Source organism: Dendropsophus ebraccatus, chromosome 7, assembly GCF_027789765.1.
Source record: "Dendropsophus ebraccatus isolate aDenEbr1 chromosome 7, aDenEbr1.pat, whole genome shotgun sequence".
Classification (NCBI taxonomy): Eukaryota; Metazoa; Chordata; class Amphibia; order Anura; family Hylidae; genus Dendropsophus; species Dendropsophus ebraccatus.
Genome location: NC_091460.1, coordinates 135,966,241 through 135,988,456, shown reverse-complemented (window position 1 = coordinate 135,988,456; position 22,216 = coordinate 135,966,241). Strand labels below are relative to the sequence as shown.

Below are 22,216 nucleotides of genomic sequence, written 5' to 3'. Positions count from 1 at the left end.
AGTGGCTGTGCCGAGAAAGCGTGACAGTCACTGATTGGCTGAGTGGACGGTCATCCCCCCAGATGTGTCTTATATATACTTGCAACGACATAGATAATGTTTTCCCTATCTGGATAAGCCCTTGAAGAGAATAGATGGATTACCTGCTCTGAAAAACAAAACAAAAAACAAAACAATATCAGTGTGGAATTTGCCGTGCTGTTTTTGGTGCGGGTTTTCACTGTTAGTTTCCGTGCAGAAACTGAGAAGTGACATCACTACTTTTTTTTTTTTTTTAAGTTTTTTCTTATTTATTTAGCCTCTATGGTGTGAACCTTCCCCTATAGTGCTAAAAATTTGTAAAGTTATGGCTATATCCAAGGTGCAACTTTAGAAGTCCTAGGCTTTCACCATCATAGAAAAGACATTAGTATAAACAGCAGTAAATCCGCAATCTGACTTCATCCTGGGCCCAGCCCTATAGAAGTAACTCTTAAAGGGAATCTGTCATCAGAAAATGACTTATTGTTTAAATAATGTTTTTATGTTTAACAGATTTTTAAAGATTTTAGCGACTTTTTTCTAATTTTCTATTTTTTTTTAATCAATATTATTAAATAATCCTGAGATCTCGCAGTAAAACTATAGAACTCTGTCAATAAGTGGACTTACATTATGCAGCAAGACAGATGCAGATGGCAAAGACTCGTCCGTACCATAACTTATAATGATATCAATGTTTTTCCATTATAAGCAAATTTTAACCACTACAATGACAACTAACGCTGCGTTTGCACAGAACGATTATCGTGCGAATTCGCACAATAACAATCGAATTCGAACGATAATCGTACGTGCAAACGCTGCGAACGATCAAACGACGAACGGGAAATCGTTCATTTCGATCTTACAACATGTTCTAAAATCGTCGTTCGTAAAAAATTTGCAGATCGTTCCGTGTAAACAGTTGTTCGCCGATTTAACCAATGTGTGAGAAAGGTTTAAGAGATCGCAAAACGAATTCCGTACGATGTATCGCACCGTCTAAACGCTGACCGTTCTGAAAAAAAAAATCCTTACTCCGACATAGTGATTCGTACGATCGGGCCAATTATCGTTTCGTGTAAACGCAGCATATGAAGCGACGGTAAAACTCATCACCTACACAGTTATTTAATACAGGGTAATATGCATGGATTACTTCCAATTATTTCCTATCTCCACCCAGACAAAGTGATAGAATGATCCTTCTGCCATCAGATACAAAGCCTGTAAACAAAGACGAGAAGCGGAACGTTTGGGGAGCAGCGGACGGGTCTCCCGCACAAACAAAACATTCATAAGGACAACATGGAAGGCTGGACATTGGGCACAATGCACAAACACTGCCCTCATACACAGCGCCTTCAATCAGAGCCCAGAACTGCTGATTTTGTCAGCTGCCGAGATTAATGGATTTGGAACATGCACAACAGAAACAATGCTTTCACTGACTATGAATGGCCGCCGTCCAATACATATACACTTCTGCAAAGTGCAAACAGAGAGCGATCTGACAGAAAGACACCATGTTTGTGCAAATCAACACAGATCTGGGACCAATTGTATTATTATGTTGTAGTCTGGAATGTAACATGGCTTCCCAGCACATCCAAATAGCTGGCATGCCGACAGAGTCTGAGTCAAGACAGCACACGGTGTTCTGGAGGATGCTGGTGTTATTGCTATAAACATCTTTCCTGGATTTGCCTGTAGCTAATTGTAGTAAAGGATAAGCCGTCTGCCAATTTACGTAAGGTTTGAAACCTAAACCTGTCTGAACAAATTTACATACAAACACCTGTAGCATGATCAATGTGTTAATAAGCGGGGTATGGTGGCATTGTTTATATGGGACGGCCGACACCGTCCAGAGTGGTCCTTATGTGATGGGTCACACTAAGGCTACGTTCACACATTTCTAGTAATCATGGCCGTTGTTGCTGATTTGCAACAACAGGATCTGTCAGTTTTGTGTGGCCGCTATTCATTGAATACTGATAGTTCACACAGTTTTGTGCGGCCGCTATTCATTGAATACTGATAGTTCACACAGTTTTGTGCGGCCGCTATTCGTTGAATACTGATAGTTCACACAGTTTTGTGCGGCCGCTATTCATTAAATACTGACAGTTCACACAGTTTTGTGCGGCTGCTATTCATTGAATACTGATAGTTCACACAATGGAGAGTGCGGCACTCTCCATTATGTGCTATGGTGAATTGGGATGCGGGCACAGATGGGGTGCGCCTGCATCCCCGTTCAATAGAAGTGAAGTTTATGCGGTCGGAAACTTCATTAAGTGTGAACGTGGCCTAAGCAGGAAAACTATCATGAGTTCTATTAGACTAAGCGATTTTTAAAGAAAACGATCGCAAACGAGATTGTTTATTGTTAACCTGAAATCGTTCACCATATTACACAGAACAATAGTCGTTAATTATAATCGTTACAACAATCGTTTACTCCATCTGATCCCAGCATAAAAAGGAACAATGTGGTATTACACTGACCCATTAGTGAACAAAGTCGGAATTACAGCGAATTAACGATTTTAGGGTCAGATCTAAATCACCAATCAACGACACACAAGCGATTTTTCTATCATAGCCTGCAATTACACAGGACGATTATCGTTTTAATTCGAACGATATAACGATTTTCCGCATGATAATCGTCCAGCGTAATAGGGTCCTATAAGACATAGCGATTTTTTGACAATCTCAAACTCGACCACTGTGACCAACAACCTGAAATTGTTCGCCCAATGACATGATGGAACAATGATCGTCCTGTGCTCGCCGTTCGTTTGTTTCAGAGCTATTACACTAACGGAACCAATGGGAATGACCGAACGGTGTCTTATTACACCGAAAAATCTGCGAACAATCAACGATGATTTTAGGTCCAGGTCTAAACAAGCGATCAATGATTTCTCGTTAGTTGTTTAAACGCTTATCATTTAAATCTAAATTTGATAACGATTTTTAGAACGATAATCGTCCCGTGTAATATGGCCCTGACACTAATGCAACCATTTCCTTATTCACATTCAGAGCTGCATTCCTAATTCTGCTGGTGTAACAGTGAGATCCCTGATAGATCTCAAGAAGTGGGGAATCAGACTTCCGTATGAGACCTGGTATAAATACGGCATCACTTTCCCGGCACCATAGCGCGCTCTGTAGAGACACCAGAACTTTATTTGCCGCAAGGAGATTCTATAGGTGTAGAATAGTAGGACGCTTATTTTGGGCCCACACATTTGTCATTTATTTTTCCAACAAGCAGAGAACTGTCTAATGTGACAACTCACCCAGTGGGCTAGGGGTGGTCTGACCTGGCAGCTCTGGTATGATGCCTAACATAAGGCTACTCATTTAGAAACAGCCAATGACTTTTTACTGGAAAGGTGACCATTTGGATACAACTAGCGTCCAACCCTCACAGTCTTTAGACTCACAAAAATAAATGGTGTTGTGATCCAAGCCGTACAGAGAAACACAAGAGACCAAAACTATGATATAAAGTCTCTGCTTAAGAAGGCATTCGCACATATATACATTATTACGGTCCGTGCACGGACGTTGTGCTTCAGACTGGAATATGGCGCTCCCATCATCATCATATTTCATAGTGGTGCTGGGAACACTGAAACTGTTTAAAGTGAATGTACCATCATGTACATTGCTTTGAGTTTGTTTACCTTAAAGGGGTACTCCAGCGGGGGGGCACTTTTTTGCTGGGACCGGGGAGGAGGTGGCCAAGGGAAAAGACATCCACTCACCTCCCCGGTTCCAGCGGCGGGTCCCGCATCGCTGCGCTCCGGTGCCCGGTTCCCGGCCGCTTCCGGGTGTCTGACGCGGGCCCGAGTTGTGACGTCTCAGGTCCGCTCAGCCACTCAGTGAAGGAGGCGGGATCCGTTTCAAGTCCGCTCATATCCCGCCTCCTTCACTGAGTGGCTGAGCGGACCTGAGAAGTATCGTCTCGGGCCCGCGTCAGACCCTCGCAAGCGGCCGGCACAGCCCACCGGAGCGCCGGGATGCGGGACCTGCCGCTGGAATCGGGGAGGTGAGTTGACGTCTTTTTCCTCGGCCACCCACTCCCCGGTCCCAGCAAAAAAGTGCCCCCCCGCTGGAGTACCCCTTTAATGGATCGATGGTGGCGCAGTCCTTTTTTTGAACTGTCACCCAATTCCCGCACACCAGCCCGGCACAGAGCACTAGGGGAATCCCTGCAGGCCCCCAGTGTGACAATCTCTCCTCCCTTCTGTGACGTGGCTCCACCATTGGAATCAATGCTCCAGGGGCGAGCTGGTGCTCGGGAACCAGGCAGAGGTTCAAAAAGGGATGGTGCAACCGGCAGCGCCGGCACTGATCTGTTATGGTAAAAAAACCAAAGTGATGTACCTGGTGGAACATTTGCTTTAAGGTGACACTGTCCCCCCCTTTTTGCATTCTGACTTATCTACACAGGTGTAAAAGGTAAATTTAGCAGTTTTCATACCTTATTTTATATTATATGTCATGGGGCTTGTTCAAGTAAAAAGTCATCTTTTATCAACTGCAGATTGTGCAAAGTGGTCGGGGTTTCACATGGCCACTAAGCCCCGCTCACAGCGCCACCTTTGGCCCCTCCATGACGTCATATACACATAGGCCCCGCCCCCTCACGGACCATTGGAACAGGCGTCAAGGGGGTAGGGCCTATGTGCCGGTGACGTCACAGAGGGACGGGGCCAACAGTGGCCCTGTGGGCGGGGCTAAGTGGTGCTGTTGCTGTGAACCCCCGCCCACTTTGCACAATCTGCAGATGATAAAAGATGAACAAACACCATGACGTATGATATAAAATAAGGTATGACAACTGCTAAATTTCCCCTTTACACCTGTGTAGAGATGTCAGAATGCACAAAGGGGGTTCCCGCTGCCAGGAACGGGTTATAGGTGAGTAGAATTGCTTGTTTTTTTTTACTGGTTGCCGCATACGGTGGGGAAGCGGCCACTTCTAAGCTCCCCCACCGTATGGGGCGACCATACCTGGCGTATAAGACGACCCTCGACTTCTTAGAAGATTTTTCGGGGTTAAAAAGTCGTCTTATACGCCGGGCAATATTAATATTAAAGAAATATTATTAAATATTTAGAAATTAAAGAAATGGAAGTCACAAAACATTACTCATAAATATAAACCGCAAAACAACGCTGTAAAGCGTACACGGAAAATTTGTGTTAATTGTGAATCATTCTGCCAACATGTCCACGCTTACCTCTGCCCCCGAATACTTCTCCGTTTTTAACACAAGGCCGTCCAGATTAACCTCTTTATCGACAGGCATATTTTGGAAACGGAGTCTGAAAATTTCCCGGCGTGTGGCGGCATCTGGCAAAGGCACAAAAATGATTCTGTCAATTCGCCCTGGGCGCATAAGAGCCTGAAACAGAGAGAGAGAGCAAAAACATATGATAAATCTTCCAATATCCAAGACACATTAACTAAAATTCTGTAGCTTTACCATAAGGTTACAGGAATGTAAGATCTATGTCACTCGCTCTACTTTGTTATGTTGTTTGCTTAAAGGGGTTATCCAGCGATTTTTTTTTTCCCTTTCAAATCAACTGGTGTCAGAAAGTGACAGAGATTTTTAATTTATTTCTATTAAAAAAATCTTGTCTTCCAGTACTTATCAGCTGCTGTATGTCGTGCAGGGAGTGGTATTTTTTCCAGTCAGGAGAGCAGGAGAGGTTTTCTATGGGCATTTGCTGCTGCTCTAGGCAGTTCTTGACACGGACAGAGGTGGCAGCAGAGAGCACTGTGTCAGACTGGAAATAATACACCACTTCCTGCAGGACATACAGCAGCTGATAAGTACTGGAAGACTTGAGATTTTTTAATAGAAATAAATTACAAATCTCTGCCACCAGTTGATTTAAAAGAAAAAGTGCTGGAGTTGCCCTTTAATCAGGTTTCAGTAATGAATAAAGATCATATGATGCTGTTACTCCGTGACTGTGTACATTACATCTTTGTGATATAAATTTAGTAAAATAAATGTAAATAATGTTTTGTTTTGTTTTAATTGCGTGACTGATACTGAGCCTCCCCTGATGTGTATTCTAATGCATGTTAGCATCTGCATAGACACTACACTTGAGGAAGCAGCCTGTGTCAGTAGCGATGCAAGCAGTCTGACACAGTGCAGGAATTGTCCAGAGCAGCAGCAAACCCCCAAAGAAAACTTCAACTTCTCTGGACAGTTCCTGTCTCGGACAGAGGTGGCAGCAGAGAGCACTGAGTCAGATTGGAAAGAATACACCACTTCCTGCAGGGCATACAGCAGCTGATAAGTACAGAAACATATTTTAAATAGAAATACATTACAAATCTATAGAACTTTCTGAAAACAGTTTATTTTTTTTTTTAAATTGTCAGAGTACCCCTTTAAGTTCACATTAAAATCTGCACAGTCTGGTGCAGAGTTACTGCTGCGGAATTATGTGCAGGAATGCTGCAGGTTTTCCTCTACGAACAATCATCAGCATTTCCATCTGTGTGACTGCTTTCATTTTCCAGGAGAATCTTACACTATTTTGCTTCTATGTTTCCAGTATTTTCCCTCTTCCTCTGGTGGCGCTGTTCTCCTGGGATTTCTTCCATTCTGCTTGGCACCCTGCTGGGTACTGAACCATCCTCTCACGCCGGCTCAGTTGGCAGGGTGTCAGTCCTAATAGTTCCCATGCACCTTTTCTCACTATCACAAGGAAGTAGCACTGGATTTATTGTTACCGATTTTCTTTTCCTCGTTCTGCTTTGACATGTTCTTCCTGTTTATATTTTTTATGCTATATTCCAAATGTCCCCAGAAATGGGCGAAGTACTGTCCACCCACCGCACAATAGTGAGCACAATGGCCGTCAATGTATTAATGGTCTGACTTGTTTACGATCTACTGCGTGAAAAAAAAATGGATAACAATCCTGTATACTTGTCAGAACTATAGTCATGATTTCTAAAAGGTTACTAATGGAAACAATTGACAATCGTGTTAACACCCCTGCTCAGGGGCGGATTAACTTTACCATGGACCCCGGGGCTGTTGGGCCCAAGTTCGGGCCCCCCAAACCCACTGTAACTATGGCGTCACTAACTTAAGTCTTTTTTTTCCATAGTGCAGCCTGTAAAGGACCTGTGGTGACATCACTGTCACATGATAAGGTCCTTCAATATATTCTCTAATGTTACTGCATTGTCTCCTGGCTGCAGCTTTGCCCTGATTTGTGCAGAATTGTGGTGAAAAGCAGCGATTTTTAGCAAATTATGGATGAACTGTGGTCTGGAGATAATACACCAGACAAGTATAAGTCTGTTTGGGGGGCCTTGGGCCCCTCAGGAGCTCAGGGCCCCGGACTACCGCCCAAAATGGACCTATTATAATCTGCTACTGCCCCTACTGTATGTCCTACAGGAAGTGGTGTATTCTTTCTAGTCTGACACAGTGCTCTCTGCTGCCACCTCTGTTCATGTCAGGAACTGTCCAGAGACATAGCAAGCCCCCATAGAAAATCTATACTACTCTCTAGACTGGAAAAATACATGGACGGGACGACGCATAATAAACAACCACTATTCACCTCTTCCTGTGCCGGGCTCTGGGATCTCCTTCACAGCCGACCTCACGACCCACTTGATGGACTGCCTGCTCAGCCAGACTAGGGCGGGACAGTGCTGCGGTCACTGATTTGCTGAGCGGGCAATCCATCAGCCAGGTTAAGAACTTTCCTCCAAATCATGACATCATTGGGGGAAAATCATTGGGACATCATTGGGGGGTCTCAGAGCCTGTGATGCGGCGCTTCGCAGGTATGGGGAGAGGTGAGTAATGCTGCGTTTACACGAAACGATAATTGGGCCGATCGTACGATTAACGATGTCAGAGTAACGGGTTTTTTTTCATAACAATCAGCGTTTAGACGGAACGATACATCGTACGGAAAATTTGTTTTTGCGATTGCTTAAGCCTATTTTACACATTGGTTAAATCGGCGAACGACTGTTTACACGGAACGATCTGCGATTTTTTTGCGAACGCCGAACGAGAACATTCTCGTTCGTCGTTTGATTGTTCGCTGCTTTTACACGTACGATTATTGTTCGAATTTGTTATCGCGCAGATTCGTAATAAACGCAGCATAAGGATTGCTTATTATTTTTTTCCTTGCCCCTTCCATCTGACAATTTTTTTTTTTTTTAATCTTCTTCTCCTTTAATGAACAAGAGTAAAAGTTTTCCCCTTGAAGCATACTGGATGAAGTTTTTTTCTTTATGAATAAGCATCTATCTGCGTATAACAGGTTTAATGTTGATCATAGGTGAACATAAGTGTACAGCCAGGTAACTCCATACCAAGAATGGGACAATTTCTCACCATCCAAGGGCCAAAGTCTTGTTGTGAATGGTGCCTGCCCGTTTTGTTAGATATCAAAGAATGACATAATTATGAGATAGCAACTCTACAAAAATACAACAGGCCATGTAGTATATTCACTCTTAAAGGAGAACTCCGGTGCTGGGGGGCAAAAATTCATTATGGGTAGGGGGTGGGAGAATAAAAAAAGCCAGCGTGCTTACAGCTCCCAGAGCCAACTCCCGGACCCCGCCGGCTGTCATCTTCTCCCGGTTACGTCATGGCCCGGATTTGACGTCACAGACTGGTGGGATTTAGGGTCCAATTACACGAATCCATATTTAACGATTAACGACTAACGATAAACGATCGCAAACAAGATTATTTATCGGTAACCTGAAATCGTTCACCATATTACACAGAGCTATAGTCGTCAGTTACGATTGTTATTCCGACTATTTGCTCCATCTGATCCCAGCAAAACAATGAACAATGTGCAATTACACTAAACGATTAGTGAAAAAATGCGGAACTTGAGCGAACGAATGTGGAATTACAGCGAACGATTAACGATGATTTTAAGTTCAGATCTGAATCGGCGATCAACGGCACACGAACGATCTTTTAATCACTGCCTGCAATTACACAGACCGATTATCATTTAAATTCGAACGATATAGCGATTTTTCGCACGATAATCTTCCTGTGTAATAGGGCCCTTAGCCCGCTCATCCAATCAGTGACTGCAGCGGTGTCCCATCCCAGTCACTGATTGGCTAAGCAAGGCATCCATCAGCCGGGTCATGACGTACTTGGATGGTGTGTTCACACCTACAGGATCTGCAGCTGATTTTTTGCAGCAGATTTCATTTAAATAACTGAACAGAGCATCAAATCTGCTGCAGATCCTGTAGGTGTGAACGCACCCAGAGGGTAACTTAGAAAGCAGCCGATGGGGTCCAGGAACGGGAGGTGGCTCTGCACAAGCACTAAGACAGGTGATTATAACTTCTATCTTATTTCCCTGCACCCCCCAGCCCGTAATGAATTCCCCCCCCCTCCCACGGACTTCTCCTTTAACCTACATAAGCTCCGTTCTGAAACAATCATTGATCCATGACACTAAACAATCAAATCACATCCATTATTCTAAAGCAAAAAAAAAACCAAAAAAAAAATACAGAGCCATTTCTAGTAAGAGTTGCGTCCCAGGTGCCCCTGGGTAATATAACTTCCCATCAATCAGATATATTGCATGTTCGCCTTGGGCCGGTGGCCAGTGAAAGTTTTTTTTCCCAGCTTCATCGTGTCAGTGAAAGTCATGCAGAAAAATGGAAGGAAAGAGCCTTCCTTCCTGTACGGCCCCAATAATAGCTAACACCCTTCCTGATGATTCTTTATAAAGGCTGTTATGCTGGAAACTATTGCCTATGACCTTTTATAACTCTTTTTAACTATGCAATAAATAACCTGAATGCACCAAGCAACTGAAGATGTTTGTCCTTGCTCCTGACTGTTTCCATCACAGACTGTTTGCATTGGCCAAGACTGAAATCAGAGCATCCTCGAAGTGCGCTCCTTCCCAGGGACACCTACATAGTTGTGCTAGGCTAAAATTCTGAACATGTTCTGACAGGTCGGAGAGGCTGCTGTCTCGGGTTTCTGTAAGATTCGCTCTGCTAGTATTAATCCAAACAGTTTGCACTCCTTTTCACAGAGGACTCTTCATATGAAGTCTGCCATCCGCCTTTGAACTCATTTTCTACGTCGTAAAACATAGCTCAACTTTTCTGGATTCCTTTGTCAGGCTCATCTAACAGATTTTCTTCTCAGAGGTGAATGAAGACGCCCTTGGGGGTTGCTGGCATGCAAATATATATCCTTTCTCTAGGTTTCTGACATCACATGTGTAATATTGCTGAACATAAAGAACAAAGGCGCCTCAGACTAAGAGATGGGATTCGAGCAGGTAAAAGCCATTCTTGTGTGCTTAGTTTGGCAGGGGTGGCCTCATCACTTACTCATTCTGTACTCGGTGTACCCTTACTTAAACATGGCACCGGCACTGGAAGGGAGCACTTCTGACATGCCAACCTCGAAAAAAAAAAAAAGTGGGTTTTGTTCACTTTATCAGTCCACATTTTGCCTCCACACAAAGAGACCTTTCAGCTTGTGCACAAGGAAAGATTATTAAACATATTGAGACCTACGGGGTAATCAGACTTGACATAACTCACACCTATGTGTGTCCAGCAGCCCATCATATGGTATGGAAACGCTTAAAGGAGAAGTCCAGCGAAAATTTTTATTAAAGTATTGTATTGGCCCCCAAAAGTTATACAAATCACCAATATACACTTATTACAGGAAATGCACATAAAGTGCTTTTTTCCCTGCACTTACTGCTGCATCAAGGCTTCACTTCCTGGATAACATGGTGATGTCACTTCCTGGATAACATAGTGATGTCACTTCCTGGATAACATGGTGATGTCACTTCCTGGATAAAATGGCAACGTCACTTCCTGGATAACATGGTGATGTCACTTCCTGGATAACATGGTGATGTCACTTCCTGGATAAAATAGCGATGTCACTTCCTGGATAACATGGGGATGTTACGACCCGACTCCCAGAACTGTGCGGGCTGTGGCTGCTGGAGAGGATGATGGCAGAGGAATGCTCAGTATCCCTGCAGTGCCCTGTGTCCCTCAGTGTCCCACTGCCATCATCCTCTCCAGCAGCCACAGCCCACACAGCTCTGGGAGTCTGGTCGTGACATCCAGGAAGTAACATCACCCTGTTATCCAGGAAGTGACATCACCCTGTTATCCAGGAAGTGAAGCTTTGATGCAGTAGTAAGTGCAGGAAAAAAGCACTTTATAAGCATCTCCCGTAATAAGTGTATATTGGTAATTTGTATAACTTTTGGGGATGAATACAATATTTTAATAAAAGTTTTTGACGGACTTCTCCTTTAAGAAGAATTGTTTGGTGAACGGAAATACGTAATGGGATATTTGCAGCTAACGAATAATAGAAGTAAGGATCCTATTATATGGGCCGATCTGGAGGAGCAGTGATCGCTTGCTTCTTGTTCCCCCTAAAGCTGGGAGGGGGGGGGGGGAAACAGGAGCTGTAATCCTTAGATCCTCCGGGTGGCCCATAGGAGATAGCAGCGGTCTGCCGCCACTCATATTACATGGAGATTTGGCCAGCAGACAGTCATTATTATTGTACTTTTTTTTAACATGTTGAAAGACAAGGATGGAACGTCATTGTCCATGCCAGATGATCGTTTTTAACACTAGCGAACCGTAATGGTCGATAATCGTTTAGTGGAATAAGACCTATGGGTCACATAAATGATCCAGTGATTGTACAGCCCTGCCTGCATCATTACCAAGCTCGGTAATAGGCTGGTTATTAGAGATGAGCGAGCCGGGTACGAAGCATCGGCATTTGAATTCCCGTCTTCCCGTTCCGTGTGGACGGTGGGGCCCAAGTTCCACCTGGAAAACATGGATATAGCCTAGGTCATAGGCTGTATCCCTGTTTTCCAGGGGGACACGGGCTATCTCCACCTTCCCCACGGAAGGGGAAGACAGCAGGATTCAAATGCCGATGCTTTGTACCCGGCTTGCTCATCTCTACTGGTTATCAATTAAGCTGACTGATGCTTAGGTCGGGCAGCACTGTGCACATGTAATACCAGCTGTAGTCCTCCATACCACAATGTATGTCTACAATGGATGTCACTCAAGATAGTATATTCTGCAGTATAAGTTTTATCTGTGCTATTCCAACAAGCCAACGGCAATGGATACCGCTCGAGTAAAGACAAAAATGACATTCATTTGGTCTCAGTCAGATAATAAGGGTCTATGGATACATGTAATGTACACTCATGGACCTCTCCCATTGCATACGTTACAACTACAGTGTGAGATCAGCCTACGGTACTTTACAACAAATTAATTTAAAAAATATATATATATGAAGCACATCCTGCCATAATGTATTAAAGGTCACAAAAATCAGACAAATTTTGTTTGTTCCACATAATAAACTGGTAAAAAAATTAACGCATCCCACGGTGCTATGGCCTTCTTTCTCCATGTAATCTCAAATCTAAATTTTAATTGTAGCGCTAAATAAATAATCCCAAACTTTGTCAATCCCCCCTTTAAAATCCATAAAATATTTCCTCGTAGGTAGACGACTAACCACAACACTTACACGTATGCCAATACAATTCAACAAAACTACTTGTGGCTTATGTTACACTGATAGAAACTAATTCTTCAACGAGATTGAACCCTAGGGCTTCGCTAGTCAAAAGCATCTGCCATTTGTTAGTATGTAAGACTGATGTTTAGCCACAATGGAAACCAAGTCCTTGCCAAGTGGTTGAGCACTAACAAGCCTCTATTGGCCAAATGTAGACAGAAGATTGTGTTAAGTAGAAGGGAAATCCCCAGCTATCTACTGGGCTCTAACACATCTGTCTATTACATTAACCCTATTCTCTGGAGCATAGCCTGAATAATCCATTCTGAGTGTTCTGTGAATGTAAGCTTCCCACAGATGGTTTATAAAACTTGATAATATTATCACGGAGGCCGCTATTTACTAGGTTCTTTTCTAGGAAATGGGCCCCATTTAGGTGGGATCGTATCCATATTTCCCACATATGGACAAAGTACTGCACACATATACAAAACAAGTGAAATGTTGGTGACAATGGTGACTGTCATTTAGAAATAACGTGCAATTATTTGTGATGTTTTTACACTTGCTGTTGGCTGGATATGTAAGTCTATGGTAGATCTGCCAAATTCTTATTACAATTTTTTAAAAACTTAAAGTGGCTCTATATCAATCAACCCGCCCCACCAAACTGCTAGTAGAATTCGTTTGATGAGAGTAAATTCTTACTAGTTGTGTCTTTGCTTTAGTTAGAGAAAAAACAAAGAACAAACTTTTAATCTGTAGTGGCCGCTTTAACCTGCTTTATCTGCCACTATAGTCGTATTGTCTGTATAAATGATCCGACCTACAACTGATTGATCATATTTTGGTGATATTTAACTTACATATATGGCCGCCTTTATTCTTTCCAGTCACCCATTAAAATACTGGCAGTAAAAGTCAAAGGGAACCAATCATACTAAAAACGCTGGTACAGTTATAAATACATCCCTATACGCCCCCCAGCACTGTTACCGGACTGTGAGCATTACTCATATGTCCTGGAAAAAATAAAAACTTTGTAAAACTTATCTATCTAGTCATTTATGCGTTCCAGAGCTCCTAAATAGTCACGGCTGGTGGAAAATCTACCTGGCAATCAGTACGTTCAGTAATGTTTTACATTTATCTCAAGGAGACACAGCCTATCTATTGTCATCTATGTCCATGAGTATTGCTGTAAAGCATATCACTAAGTGTTTTTAACAACACTTAGTGACATGCTTTACAGCAAGACTCTGTGACATAGACAACAATAGACATACTCTGGTGGAAAATCTTGCATGGAATAACATCTCTCTGATAGCATTAGTGCTCAGGGAGAGCCCCTCTGTGATGCTGCCAACTCCTATAAAGCATGTCACTAAGTGTTGGTTAAAAACAGCTCGGGCAAGATGGCCGCCCCTATAACAATGTACAAATAGTGAAATAAAAAAAAAATACAGTCATAAAATGGAAACAGATTAGAATCAAAGAACGATTTTATGTTCGTGACTCTAAAAATGTAGGTGACACTTTCCCTTTAAGAAATGGCACAGAGGTATAAGCTGGTTCTTATTAGTCTAACTTCACAATTCATGGTGAATCTGGTTACTTTTGCTTATAAGATTCAGGCCCCGCAGCTCTAATCCCTTAGAAAGCATGATTGTGCGTTCAGTTCGCTGTCCTTCCTGGGGCCTCTTTTCTAGGGAAAACAAATACTGTCTGCATATTGTCTTCATAAAGCATGTTCTCGGCCTGTGCAGGTAACGGAGATAAATTACCAAAATTGCTCTTGGAACATGATTGCATCTGATTTAAGTCTATCCTCACATACTCCTGGGACTTAATGTTCCTAAAAAAACACAATACTGGCCCCATTTGGGACTCAACGTTGAAATATTGAATGTCTTACTAATGCACGGCGTATTATTATACACTAATATAGTCTGTTCTAAGAAATGTCCTCTCAGCATTTTTCTTGGATTCTCCTTATCAAGGTCTGCCAGCAAAAAGGCATTACTCTTAATGCGTGCGGCACAATGAATGCATACAGGTTCAACCGATCTGACAAAATGCAGTTTTCATGAAGTCTATAAAGAGGAGATATTGGCAAAAATGGAGGTTCTGATTGTATTTATTTCTTTAAAGGGGTACTCTGGCAAAAAAAAAAAAAAAAAAAAAAAATCTTTCAAATGAACGGGTTTTAGAAAGTTATATAGATTTGTATTTTACTTCTATACAAAATTCTCAAGTCTTCCCATACTTATCAGCTCCTGTATGTCCTGCAGGAAGTGGTGTATTCTTTTCCAGTCTGACACAGTGCTCTCTGCTGCCACCTCTGTCCATGTCAGGAACTGTCCAGAGCAGTAGCAAATCCCCATAAAAACCTCTATAGGCCAGCACTAATTATTCCCTAGAAACCCCCTTTAAGACAATTCCCTTCCGCAAAGAGTAATCTGATTAACAGGGTACTGGCTGCCTAAAGTCTTAGCAATTGCAGTTTAGGTTGCCACTGCCTACACTTTCAATATATAGAATATATTTCAGTGAGATATATTCCTTAGCATTAGCTTTCCACTCTGGCTGACTGGGTCCTGAGTAGGGAATTCTCCTTAAAGGGGAACTATCAGCAGGATAGACAAATCTAACCTGCTGACAGCTCCCTATTGTGGGTATACATGGGTATGTCTCTTACCTTCATCCTCGGCATTGTTCCTGTGGAGTTTTAATGTAATCCTGTGTCCAGTAAGGCCGTTTGGAGCACTGTCTGCCCCCCAGAGCACCGACTTGCACTGGCTGGCCCGCTCCTTTAAATGATCATGAGTGGAGTGGGCTGACCAGACACAGAATTACATTAAAAACTGCACAAAAATTGCACCGAGGATGAAGGTAAAAGATTTATCATGCAGTAATATATTGCCCACCAGACTAGACAAACGACTACAGTGGATATTTACTATTGAGTCTAAATTGTGTGATTTTTCTACAGAGTATTTGTCTGTTTTTCACCCAGCCAAATAGGACCAATTTAACAAACTTTTCATAAAAATGTGCATAGAATCTACTCAAAATATTCACAAACAATTGTCTAGTCACTTAGTACTGACTAGACATAGGCACTCACCACTTTGTGCGACCAAATTATAAATTGAGCTCAAATCCCGGATTGTGTGAATTTTTAGGTGAATATTTAAAACAGGCAGATTTTTTTTTTTATTTTTTAAATTGCATCCAAAAAATATTCGCCCGTCGAATACTGGTTCATAAATAGAACTTAACCAATTATTTACCAAAAAAATAGGTGGAAAGCCCATGATAAATGTCCCCCTAGGTCGAGAAAATAACTGCAAGTGCAATAGTAAACCATAGATGTCAAATATGCAAACAATATTACAACAAATAAGCTAAAAAGATAGAACCGTGAGGGGGAACAGGCAAAAGGATGAAGTGCAGGCCACAAGTGTCCCACGCGTTCCAACCTGCGCCCAGGACTTCTTCGGGGAGTCCAGGGCACAGGACGGAACGCATGGGACACTTGGTATTTTGGTATGTCGGGGCCATAGTACCCAGTCTACACTTTTGCAGTACATCTTCTCTTCTCTTTTGGATGCAGGTAAGAGACATACCTTCATTCTCAGCGCCCCGTGCACAATAGGGCATTATCAGCAGGTTACATTTGTCCAACCCCTTTAAAGATGTACTCTAATGGGATCTCTATAATGACATACCCCCGAACACACAATATAAAAATAACTATAGCTTATGCAGAGTCCCAGGTCCGTGCAGAGGCTTGTAAGGAAAGCCAGTGTGCCTCATTTGCCTTCTGAAAGTAAAACACAATCTTGGAATGCTTCCTCTTATGAGACATCTTGATTTCTGCAAGAACTTGTAGCTAAGGTTATTTCAGGTCTGAAACCGATTTCAGCACCTACATTTGCATTACAAGTGGTGATCGAAACTGAGCTCATCTCTTAAAACTCCATCAGGCTGCAGATTCCTGCCAGAATCGACTTGCTTTATATAGGTTATACATACTCTTTTCTCCTTACCATGCACAGTGTCTTTTCCTATAAGACCTCAAGCGTGCCTGTACCTCTATGTTCTCACATATCATTATACAGTGTTTAAGGTCATTCAGATTCTATACTTTATTCTATTTCTGGTGCTTCCAAGATGGAAATCCAGTGCAATAAATGACATTTAGTACTCAGTACAGTTCTATATTTCAGAGTGAAGAACACACAAGCATGTGAAGGTGTGCTAAGATCAAAGGGTTAAAGGAGAAGTCCGGCCAAAACTATTTTTTTAATATGTTATTACTTATGGAAAGTTAGACAAATTTCTAATGTACATTAATTATGGGAAATGCACATATAGGGCTATTTCCCTTAATTTAGTAGATCAGGGAGACTTCAGATTCTCTGAAATTCTGTGACGTCACGAACCGGGGGGTGTAATTACAATGGAGTTTCCAGCAGGGGGCGCACTATATATAGAAGTCAATGAGTAACATATTAGGTACATCGCTTTAAGTTTTTTACATGACTGGTGGAGATGCTGAAGCCGCAGTCTTTTCTTTGAACCGCTGTCTGGTTCCCGCGCAATGTGCTGGTGCTCGGGAAAAGACAGGCGAAGTGCACGGGAAATCTGGCGGCAGTTCAAAAAAGGCCCAGCTTGAAGCACTGGGGACAGTCCCGCTGGCCCCCAAGTGTGACAATCTCCCCTCCCGTCCCCTCTGTAATGCAGCTCCTTAAAAATAAAAGGAGCCGCGTCACAGGGGTTTCATCAAAAGGGGGTTTCATCAAACTGGGGGTCGGAGGACCATTCTGGGCTGGTACTTGGGAAAAGACCAGCGCTGTTCGCAAGAACTGTACGGCAGTTCACAAAAAGGACCACAGCACCAGCTCCGGTCTTTTCCTGAGCCCGTCTGGGCATGAAGTACTCGAGGCGGGCCCGCTGGTCCCCAGTGTGACATTCTCCCCTCTGTAAAAAAAAGACAAGAAAAAATTGGCACCACCTCTATGCCTCTGTTCACACTGCAGGTTGCACGCTACTTGTGGCGTAAGTACAGAAAAAATACAAATAGTGCAACAGCAACCCACAGGTGCAAGATCTTACCATATATACTCCTCCCAGCGTACACACAATAAAAAAACCTGCTCTGTAGATATGAAAAATGAGGATCTTAGCAAACTATTTGATCAAACATGGTACACTCTGATCAAATAGCTTGCTAGGATCCTCATTTTTCGATATCTACGGAGCAGGTTTTTATTGTTTGTACACCGAGGGGAGAATATACGGTAAGATCTTGCACCTGTGGGTTGCTGTTGGCTTTTTGTAGTTTTGTCTATTCTCCCCTCTGTGACACGGCTCTGTTAGAATAAATGGAGCCGCGTCACAGAGGGGAGGGGTTTTTACTTCATAAAAACAGAAGGTGCAACAGCAACCCACAGGTGCAAGGGCTTACCGTATATACTCCTCCCAGTGTATACACAGCAAACACCTGCTCTGTAGATATTAAAAAGTGAGGATCTTAGCAAACTATTAGATCAAACAGAGTGTACCATGTCGCCACGTTAAGCGTGGCAGACTCTGTGTGAACAGAGTCAAAGATGTGCTGCCAATTTTTCCTTTTTTTCTCCCCAGTACTTCATGCCCGGCCAGTGCCTAGGAAAAGACCAGCGCCATGCATGGAACCAGGCAGTGGTTCAAGAAATGCACTGTGGCACTGGCATTCCCGCAACAGCGCCGATTAATTCATGTAAAAAACTTAAAGCAATGTACAGTATACAGTAAACATACAGTATATAAACAGCAACAGGAATGTATACTTTGTTGGTTTTTTTTTTGCTTATCTTTCCTTCCTTTCCGTGGCAAAGGCGTCAAAACTATTCACTGCCAATCCCATTGCATCACCAGAGCAGAATACAGTCCACGTGCGGCATTGTACTCTGCATGACATATGTAAGAGCCTTCTCGTTCTCTCTTTTTTTTTCTTCATCCAACTCTCAGCAAAGTAAGGCTATCCATCACTTAACAGAGATACTTCCTGTTTTCAAGCAGTTGGGAAGGCATGACTTCCAACCCAAATACTTGACTTGGCAGGCTCCACATGTGTTGATAGATGCTTTTCTAACCACTTCATTCCACCTGATTTTTTTTTTTTCAAACAATTTCAGAGATAGGGCAGATGTTTGCAGGAGGGACCAAAGAGGGGAGTAGATCTGCAGATCTGGAGACCTGAATGAAAATGCCACTGCGGCAACAGATGGATGACAGAGCTTACGGTATTTTGGACAGATGTTACTTGATAACCTTAAAATGACATTACGAGGGGGAAAAAATTGGCCCCTATCCAAAAATATCTGCTCCTTTTTGGAAAGAAAATTCTCTCTGCAGGCTGTAACAATATCTGAGTCCCGCTGCTGTATTTTCTGTGCACAACTTGTCCTTTAGATTAGCGCTGCCACGGCTGATTAAATTACCGGTGTGGAATCATACCGGCATATAGGTAAGCCCCTATAATCACATTATTGTATTGCTCCAAGCTACAGTCGTAGCATCTTTATTAGAGTAAAATTCTGAAATTATTGGAGAGTCTCAGTTTAATCTGTGGAGAGAACTGCAATAACAGTGAAAACTGCAGGTATCCTAGGGAAACTGCCTGGGTTGCCTATGGTTCTAATGCAACTCACGTAACACTGTTATATAATAATGCAATGGTATGTGATATTACATGGCGCTGACATGATCAACACAGAAACAACTAGAATATTAAACAAAGGTTTGTTCTTCACTTCCTACTGAACAATAGTTTTGTATTTGCTTCACTGCTGCGGATGCACATATACAACCCCTGGTGAACATTATGGAATAATCAGACTTAAAGGATGTCATAAATATGTGTATTAGTGGAACATTCTCACCTCATGAAATATATATAAAAGAATCATTTAATTAATGACATATTTTTACACATAGGCAGAGAAAAAAAATATGGAATAATTAAAGGGAATCTGTCACTAGGTTTATTCCACCTTAAATGAGGGCAGCATAAACTAGTGACAGAAATGTTGAACAGATTGGTGTATTAATTACATCATTCTGATCAGCCGTTCTCCTAATATGCAGGAGAATAGGATTCTTGCCACACCTCTTCCCCTGCCCTCCAGCTGCTGAATGGCAGTTGACTGCCTATACACAGCATGGATAGATAACTGCCAATCAGCAGCTGGTGGGCGGAGTTTTCTGCTTCTCATGAATATCCAGGACTACTGGGCTCATGCACATAATGGAGAGTACTACTTATTGTCCATGTTATTCAGGAGGATATCTCTGGATCAGCTGCACAGAACAATGTAAGTGATATATCATTCTGTTCAGCTTCTCTGTCACTAGATTATGCTACACTGAGATAGGACAGCATAAACCTACTGACAGAAAAAAAAAACTTCCTTGATCCAATTCTACTGCTTAGATGAATGTTTTGTGCCGTTTTGATGATGGGAAGGGGTCATGATGGGCGCTCTTATTGGACTGTAGGTACCCATCCTTATACTTTACAGTAATTTTTCTTCGAGATCAGACCTGAGGGCTAACCCTTATATGCATCGCTGAGCATAACCTTTTCGGGCAACTTTGGTAGGCACTAACAACTGCACATCAGAGACATCCCACAATACCTTCTGTTTTGAGGATTCTCTGACACAGTTGTTTAGGTTTTGCAATTTGCCCCTTGCCAAAGTTGCTGAGATACTTGAGCTCACCTATTATACCTGCTTCTTATACATCAACTTTACATGCTGTAGGGTAACCAATGCCATTCACTTCCCCAAAATACTATTGCTGATATATACAAGACATAACTTGAGCCCTAACTTTATGAAAGTACTTTAAAGGGGAACTATCAGTAGGTTTGATGAATGTAATCTGCTGATATGATGTCCCTATTGCGCACGGGGTGCCGAAAAGGAAGGTATGTCTCTTACCTTCCTCCTTGGCGCTGTTCCCGTGCTGAAAGTAGTGTAATCCTCGGCCCGGGGCACCGTTAGGAGCACTGCCCCGCATTGGGGCAGTGCTCCTAACGGTGCTCCGGCTGAGGAGGAAGGTAAGAGACATACCATTCTCCTCTGTGTCTTGTGCGCAATAGGGACATATCAGCAGGTTGGATTCATTTAACCTGCTGATATTCCAAAAACAAAAGGTGTGGATCCAGCACGTCCAAAAAAGTTTTAAACAACTGTTAAAACTGCTGATAGTTCCCCTTTAAAAGAGTAAGGGTCCTATTACACGGGACGATTATCAGGCGGAAAATCATTATATTGTTCAAATTTAGCCGCTAATCAATCAGTTTAATTGCAGGCAACGATCGAAAAATCGTCCGGGTGTCGTTGATCATCGTTAATCGTTCCACATTTGTTTACTAATCGTTCAGTGTAATTCCAAATCATTCCTTCTTTTGCTGGGATAAGACGGAGTCACCGATCGCCGTAACTACCGACTAGCGTTCTGTTCAATATGATCAACGATTTCAGGTTAAAGATAAACAATCTCGTTTGCAATCGTTTATCGTTACTCGCTAATCGTTAAAAATCACATTGTCAAATAGGATCCTAATGGTGCGTTTACACAAAGAGATTTATCTGACAGATTTGGATTTGAAAAGAGGAGAAATCTCAGTCTTTCCTTTATGACCTGTTCCCTGTTTATAGTCTGTTCCTGGCTTTGGCTTCAACAATCTGTCAGATAAATCTGTCTGTGTAAACGCACCATTAGAGGCAAATTGAAATGCAGCATGAAATGTATGGAGCAGATAAAACTATTAGACTATCCGCAATGTAAAGATAACAAAGTAAGACTTCTACTCCTTTGTTTGCCTAAACCTCCTACAAAAGCTTCTCTTCAGACTTCTCATACCAAGAGCAAGAAAGTATGAAAAGAGACCCGTGTCCAACGTGGAAATGGACCCAACGCTAAAGTCTATTTTCGTGCAAGAGCGGTCGGCTTCTAACTACATCGAGATATTATTTTTGTCTTTGTTTTTATTAAGGAAATTCTCACTTTCATGTTAACAATGAAGGAAGAGCTGTGGGGAATAAGAATAAACATGCTTATGTAATGCCTGAGACGGGGCTGCCAAGAGCCAGGCAGTGTATAGGAGGAGGAGGAGGAGGAGGGCAAGCTGGAGCAAGTCGCTGGAACCAGACCATCTAGTTGAGGAGATCCTTTTCATCACCTCCTTCCTTTCAGTGCTGAAAAAAAAATTATAAGGAACAGCCAGATGCAGTTACCAAGGAAGCCCCTTGATTGCGAAAGACAGGTAGCACTGCCAAAAAAATAGCAAAACAGGCCGGGGCTTTGAGAGAAGAATGTATAGAGAGCGCGGCCTGGAATAAGTCCTACATTATTAATAGGGGGAGAAGTGTGTGCACTTTACATACATTTTTGCTTTTCTCCCACAACCGCTTTGTCACATTAAGTGAATGCAAATGAGTCCATTATAATCGGCAACTCCAGGAAACCTCAGCAGCATGTCTATGAGCCAGCCTTTCATCACT

General features: G+C 42.5%; 1 protein-coding gene across 3 annotated transcripts in view; it reads right to left on the bottom strand.

Moving 5' to 3' along the window:
• Positions 1-22,216, bottom strand: part of AFG2A (AFG2 AAA ATPase homolog A) — a 232,919-nt gene that overhangs the window by 38,652 nt on the left and 172,051 nt on the right. For all 3 annotated transcript variants that reach the window (XR_011364004.1, XM_069978570.1, XM_069978569.1), the window contains exon 15: positions 5,289-5,453. Coding sequence is in view for 2 of the 3 variants with exons in the window: in XM_069978570.1 (XP_069834671.1) it covers positions 5,289-5,453 (165 nt within the window). In the remaining variant the exon portion in view is untranslated. The remainder of the gene's footprint in view (positions 1-5,288; positions 5,454-22,216) is intronic.